This window comes from Elephantulus edwardii, unplaced genomic scaffold, assembly GCF_000299155.1.
Source record: "Elephantulus edwardii isolate Elephantulus edwardi_28Jun2011 unplaced genomic scaffold, EleEdw1.0 scaffold00139, whole genome shotgun sequence".
Classification (NCBI taxonomy): domain Eukaryota; kingdom Metazoa; phylum Chordata; class Mammalia; order Macroscelidea; family Macroscelididae; genus Elephantulus; species Elephantulus edwardii.
This window is the reverse complement of record NW_006399889.1, coordinates 2,945,790-2,953,339: the sequence shown is the minus strand read 5'-3', so window position 1 is coordinate 2,953,339 and position 7,550 is coordinate 2,945,790. Positions and strand designations below refer to the sequence as shown.

At 42.5% G+C, this 7,550-nt stretch overlaps 1 protein-coding gene across 1 annotated transcript in view; it reads left to right on the top strand.

Moving 5' to 3' along the window:
• Positions 1–1,818: 1,818 nt before the first annotated feature.
• DCLRE1C (DNA cross-link repair 1C) overlaps positions 1,819–7,550 on the top strand; it is a 68,067-nt gene continuing 62,335 nt past the window's right edge. The window contains 1 exon segment of the mRNA XM_006894285.1: positions 1,819–1,934. Coding sequence (XP_006894347.1) covers positions 1,826–1,934 — 109 coding nt within the window. The 5' untranslated portion in view covers positions 1,819–1,825.

Here is a 7,550-nt window from a genome sequence, read left to right as displayed (position 1 = left end):
ATGAGTCTTCCTCCAATTCTGATGCCACATTCTTCCTCATAGAGTCCAGCTTCTTGAATTATTTGCTCAGCATTCAGATTGACCAGTCATGGAGAAAAGGTACAACCCTGATGCACTCCCTTCTTAATTTTAAACTCTGCAATGTTCTCTTGCTGTGTTCACACAATTGCCTCTTATCTAGGTATAGGTTTAGAACGCGCACAATTAAGTGATCTTGAATTCCCATTTTTCTCAATGTTAGCCATAATTTGTTATGATCCATAAAGTCAAATGCTTTTGCATAGTCAATAAAGCACAAATAGACGTTCTTTACCTATTCTTTACTTTCGGCCAGGATCCATCTGACATCAACAATGATATCTCTGCAGCAGAGGCCTCTTTTAAATCTTACTTGAACTTGTGGCAGTTCACTATCTATGTACTGTTCTAGACCTTTTTGAATATTCTTCAGCAGTATTTTGCTTGTATGTGCTATTAAGGATGTTGGTTGTTATGTGCTGTCAGGTTGCTTGCAACTCATAGCGACCCTTTGAGTCTGAACCCTGTTCTATCCTGAGCCAACATTACTGTCTCTGACACACCTACCCCGGTTACTCCAGTTATTGAGAATCTTCTCTTCTTGTGCTGTCCCTTCACCCTCCGGAGCATAAGAACCTCTTTAAGAACTGGCCCCTTCTTGCAACATGCTCAAAGAATGTCAGACGAAGCCTCAGAATCCTTGCCTCCAAGGAGTAGTCTGGTTTCACCCTCTCCTGGTCAAACCTGTTTGTTCTCTTAGCAGTCCATTGTATACTCAATACTCTTCTCCAGCACCACAGCTATTGTTTGGTAATTTCCACATTTTGTTGGATCCCTTTTTTTTTTTTTTTTTGAATGGGCATAAATAGGATCTCTTCCAGTCAGTCGGCCAGGTAGCCATCTTCCAAATTTCCCGGCATACACTAGTGAGCAGCTTATATATCCTTCGGATCTTTTAAACCCTAAAGTCGCGTCTTTAAATTGTGGTCATCAAAAATTATTTGACACTAAATTAATAGATTATAAATGGGAAAGAGAAGGAAAAAAATTATTGAGCCTTCAGTGAGCAAACACATTTGTTTTGGAAGAATTGCAGCCAGAGTGCTGCTTAGAGGTGAGGCTTCCATATTTTGCGAATTTTATCAAAAGAGAACAGTCCTTGAAAGGGGGGATTCCATGCTTGGAAAAGTGGAGGGTATGAGAGGAAGACCATCAGAGAGGAAACTGAAGCTGTTAACAATCCCCATCTCTTCACCTCCTATCATGATGCTGCCAGTTGCCTCAGTGATGAGAATCTTCGTTTTCTTGATGTTGATTTTCTAGGGGAGGCTATTCCTTAAAGAGGGACATATGCATCAAGGGTGTCGGAGATTGTGAGGGTGGCACGTATAGGACAAGTTTCCTATGTGTAGTTCATAGGGTCGCTATGAGTCGTACTTGACTGGATGGCACCTAATAATAACCACCAGCTCTGGTCTAGGCAAAGAAGCCGGTACATCGGTGCAGGCAAATGGCTGCTGTTATAAGTGTGCCGTCGAGTTGGAACAGACCCATAGCTAAATCTCCAGCGGGTTTTCAGAGGCAGTAAATTGCACAAGGGTAGCCTGCTCACTAGGCTTTTTAAAATTCTAGAAATGCAGCAAAGCTACACTATATTCTTTAGCACCACCCCCGAGTCCTTTCATTGGGTGACTCTGCCCCTCGCTGGCCAATGGCAGGGCAGTGGGCGGGCTCCCGGAAGTACCGGCGCAGTTAGAGAAGGGTTTAGAGGCAGCGGTTGAGGGGGTCCTGGAGATTGGCTGACGCCATGAGTTCCTTCGGGGGTCAAATGGTCGAGTACCCAACCATCTCCATAGACCGCTTTGACAGAGAGAACCTGAAGGCTCGTGCTTACTTTCTGTCCCACTGCCACAAGGGTGAGTGAGTGCTGCGTACAGACCCCTCCCGGGGAAGCCGAGGGCTGCTAGTGCTTGGACCCCGCGGGGAAATCGCACCTACGGGCTGGGAAGAGGAGGAAAGGCGGGTGCGGGGCCTTGGTGTGAAGGTGCTGGTATGAGAACCTCAGGGAGGATAATCATTTTGTCTCCTCTGGCTTTTCATCTTCTCTTTGGCTTTATTTCCTGTTCTGTGAAACAGGACACAACCACTATTGGGCCCATTTGCTCGAAAGCAACTGTAAGGTTCTTTGTTAATCATCGTAGCAGTCAAAGGTAGTACCTGGCTGTGGCAAATTTCCAACCTTTTGCGATTGCTAACGAAAGGTGGTTTTCTTCCAATAAAAGTTTGGAAGTTTGAGTACATCCAAAGGTGCTTGCGGAGAAAAAAAAGGCCATATCTACTTCCAAAACTTGGACCAGCAGTGTTCATTTTGACACACTTTGGGTTACCATGACTTAAAATCGCCTCGCTGGCAACTGCTTTGGGGTTCCCAACGACCCGAAAACTCAGGAAACACAAACCTGCTACCTTTAAACCAGCTTTTGACTCATGGTGACCCTACATTGTGTTTCTGAGGGATGCTGTAAATCTTTACCAGAGGAGACTGTCTCATCTTTTTTTTTTTTTTTTTCTGAATAGCAGTTGTTGAAATAAAACCATCAGCCTTTTGGGTAGCAATTTATTACATAACACACCAGGCTCACTATTTGCTGTAGAATCAGAACTGATTCAGAGCTGACTCACCATTGGGTTTCCAAGGCTGTAAGTTGCACAGAAGGATATTAGTGGGGTGTGTGTTTGTTTGCCAAGGAGCCATAGGTGGATTAAAACCAGCAGAGGACCTTTGGGTTAGCAGCATAACGCCTTATAGGCTTGGAAACCAGAATTCACATGTTCTAGGAGGGACTAATCTTGGTGGAAAGACATAGCTGGTAAAGTAAAAGGTCAGTAAAAAATTGGAGGATCTTTAACAAAATGCACTGGCAGAGAGGCCGCAGTAAGAGGCTTAGGCACAGCAGTTGTGAGGATGGTGCTGGTCTTTCTATTGTACATAGGGTTGCTATGAATTAGAACTGACCCCTCATGGCACCAGACACCAATGATACAGGCTCAAAGGCTTACTAGATGCTCCATATGAGGTTTGTTGTACCGTTGAGTTAGAACCAATTCATAGCAGATCCTCCAGTGGGTTTTCAGAGGAAGGAGATAACTCATCTTTCTCCCTTGAGGGAGGCAGTAGATTCGAACTGCCTGTTTTTGGGTTGACAGTGCAACTCCTTACCCATTAGACCAACTCCTGGGTGAGGCGTGTAAATCACACAAGAGGAAATTACCCATCTTTCTCCCAAGGAATGACAGGTGGTTTTAAACCAGCAGAGAGTTTTTGGGTTAGTAGCACAATTCTTTATGGATGTGGCTACCAGAGTTCACGGAATTCCCATGTGAGCAGTGTCTCCAAAATACTTTAGCCAGCTCCGAGAGTTTGAATACCACTAGGGAGTTGCGCTGCTAACTCAAAGTCTGAGCCTCTCTGACGGTTTGTATCCATCCATCAGTGGCTCTAGGGGAGAAAGATGCATAGTCTCCTTTCATGTGATTTACAGCTTTAAAAACCCAATCTCAATTGTGAGTAATTTCCAACTGATGGCAAATGATTAGTAGGTAAATCTCACAAACATTGCCTGTTTTGAAAACATAATATTCCTACTGATAAATCACTTATTATACTAGTGAAGACTGGTATTCATTATGCTGGTCAGCACACTCTTTGGCATTTTTTATAAACAAAGAGTGTATAAGGAGCAGAAAGAATCTGCGTTATGCAGATGACACAACCCTGCTTGCTGAAACTGAGGAAGACCTGAAGCACTTGCTGCAGAGGGTTAAAGACTACAGCTTTCAATATGGATTGAGGCTTAATGTGAAGAAGACAAAGATTCTCTCCACTGGACCAATTGGCAGCATCAGGATGGATGGTGGAGAGATTGAGATTGTTCACAGCTTTAGTTTACTTGGCTCCACAGTCTTGGCACCAGCAGCCAGGAAATTAAAAGACGTATTGCAGTGGGAAAGTATGCTATTATGGACCTCTCCAAAGTACTGAAGAGCAGTGGTGTCTCTCTGGAGACTAAGGTACGTCTGGATACAGGCTTTTGCAATCACTTGTTATACGCCAGAGAGTTGGACAATGACTAGGGAGAATAGGAGGAGAATTGATGCCTTTGAGCTGTGGTGCTGGAGAACAGTATTGAGTGTATCATGGACTGCTAAGAAAACAAACAGATGAAACCTTGAGAGGGTTAAACCGGGCTGCTCCTTGGAGGCAAGGATTCTGAGGCTTCGTCTGACATACTTTGGACATGTTGTAAGGAGGGACAGGTCTTTGGAGAAGGACATCATGCTTGGGAGCGTGGAGGGACAGCGCAGGAAGGGAAGACATCGATGAGGTGGATTGATTCAGTGACTGGGATAATTGGGATGGGAGTGTCGGAAACAGTGCGATTGGCACAGGATAGAGCAGGGTTTAGGGCTGTTGTACATAGGGTCACTATGAGTTGCAAGCGACTCTACAGCACATAACAACAACAACAACAACAACAACAACAACAACAACAACAACAACATAAGGAGCAGAAGCAATATGAGGGTTGGCCGAGTTCTGATTTCCACCTACTTTATAAAGGGGAACCGTCTCCATCAATAATACCCCTGTTGTTATGTGCTCTCAAGTCTCATGTGACTCATAGAGACCCTATGTACAATAGCTTTGAACCCTGCCCTATTTTGAGACAATATCATTGTTTCTGACACACCTACTCCTTTTACCCCTGTTACTGTATCAATCCATCTCATCCAAGGTATTCCCCTCTTGCACTGTCTCTCCACCCTTCCAAACATGATGTCCTTCTTCAAGGACTTGTCCCTCGTAGTAACATATCCAAAGTATATAAGCTTCAAAAATCCTTGCCTCCTAGGAGCAACTTGGTTTCACCCTCTCTAGGACAAACCTGTTCTCTTGGCAGTCCATCTACGTTCAGTACTCTTCTTCAGAACCATAACTCCTAGGCATCAATTCTACTTCTGTCATCCTTAGTCATTGTCCAGCTCTCTGATGAATAACAAATAATTATTAAGACTATGACATGGATCAGGTGCATCTTAGTGTCCAGGCTGACATTATTGCTCTTTAGCACCCTAGAGAGGTTCCTGACAGCAGACTTTCCTAAGCAATTTATCTTTTGATTTCCTGACTGCTGGTGCCAAGAGTGTTCATTGTGGAACCAAGCAAGCAGAAATTGTTAATAATCTCAATATCTTCTCTGTCTGTCTTTGTTTTCTTGATGTTGAACTTCTATATTGAAGATTGCAGTTCTTGATCTTCTGTAGCAGCAAATGCTTCAGGTTGTCCTCAGTTTCAGCAAGCAAGGCTGTGCCAATCTGGATAACGCAGGCTGTTGATGAATCAGTCTTCCTCCAGTCCTGATGTCACATAATCTTTGTAGCACCATACACATAGCTACATCATCAGACATACCATCCCCCATGCTCCTGTGTGTATTTCTACCAATCATTGGGCCCAGTGTTCATTGCAAATTGGGTCATAGACTTTACTCACAGTTGTGGGGTTTATTAGGGAGCTAGAGAGAGGAGGCAAAGAATATCACCCAATGCAAGTCCAGGTTTAGTCCAGCTATCCCAGGCCAGATTAACAAGACAGAATTCCTCAATTAGTGAAGTTCAGATTCAGTTAAGTAGCACAAATGTAAAAAGCCTCTGGTTTCCTCAGTCATCCAACAAACCTTATCTCAAAGCAGTTTCAAGTCAGCACTTACTTTAATCATCTGGCAAGCAAAACCCTTAACTGTGGCTCCATCTCCAGATTTTTTATGGTTACATCTTGCAACAGTCTTTTCACAGCAGTGCTATAGTCTCTTTAGACTCTCTCCACCACAGTTATCTCCTTTATCTTCACAGTCCCTCCACTACTGTCTTTCAGTGTTGAAAGCATTCTCTTATATTGGTCCCATGTCTGTTGATCATTTACAAGACCGTGCGTCTGTAGTTAAGGTAGCAGGAACCATGTCCCTCAAGGAGGGGCAACACAATTGTTATAAAAGCCAGTTTTCAAAGATTCTAACACTATAGAGAGAAACTGAGACCTTGATTGGCTACCTGGAAGCAAGGCCTTCCAGAGGAGTTTGAGAAGGAGCAACTACCACTTTGGGATGTGCATTACTGAAAGGTACTTCTGATGGTACCTGATGTAACAAACTCATACATCAGTATTGTTGTTATGTGCTGTCGAGTCGCTTGTGACTCATAGAAGCATAGAGTCATTATACCAAAAAAGACTTGATTGATTAATACGGAATCATTTTAGGAAATAGCATATGACCAAAATCCAATGGTAATAAAGGAGTTCAAGCTGCAACTGAAGGTACTGATTAAAAAAAAAAGGCCCCAGAAATCAACGGGAAACCAGTTGACAAGTTTCAACTAACAGTTGCAGCTTGCTTGGATGTGCTCACCAGTCTGTTCCAGGAAATTTAGAAGACATCTGGCTAACTGACTGGAAAAGATCTGTTTGTTCCCATTCCCCAAAAGAGGTGATTAAGAGAAGGTACATACTATTGAACAATATCACTAATATCATGCACAAATAAAATCTTACTGAAGATTATCTAAAAACACTAGAATAGTACATGGACACAGAACTGCCAGCAATTCAATCTGGATTAATTAGAGGCCATGGCCAAGGGATATCATTGCTGATGTCAGATAGATCTTGGCTGAAAACAGAGAATACCCAAAAGATGTCTATTTGTGTTTTATTGTCTATGCAAAGACATTTGACTGTATGGATCATGACAAATTATGGCTAACATTGAGAAGAATGGGAATTCCAAAACACTTACTTATGCTCATGGGAAACTTATACCTGTACCAACAGAGCAAGGGAACACTGCATGGTTTAAAATCAAGAAAGTAAGCATGTATGGAACACAATGTACATGAATGAAATACAATGTACATGAATGATAAAAATAATATTAATAAAAAGAAAGATATAAATCAGGGATATAGCCTTTCTCCATATCTGTTCAATCTGTATGCAGAGTAAATAATTCGAGAGGTTGTACTTTATGGAGAAGAATGTGGCATCAGGATCAGAGGAAGATTCATGAACAAGCTGCATTATGCAGATGACACAACCTTGCTTGCTGAAAGCAAGGAGTATTTGAAATGTTTGCTGTAGAAGATCAAAGACTGCAGCCTACAGTATGAACTACATCTCCACATTAAGAAAACAAAATTCCTTAAGACTGGACCAATAGGCAACATCATGATAGATGGAGAGAAGATTGAGGTTGTTAATGATTTCATCTTACTTGCATCCATAATCATCACCCTTGGTAGCAGTCAAGAAATCAGAAGACTTGTTGCATTGGGAAAAATCTCTGTCGAGGACCTCTCCAAAGTGCTGAGGGGCAGGGATGATAGTTTAAAGACTACAAAGTGCCTGATTAAAGCCATGGTATTTTTTTTTTATTATTATTAAATTTTATTAGTTTCAATGAACATTCACAGGGATT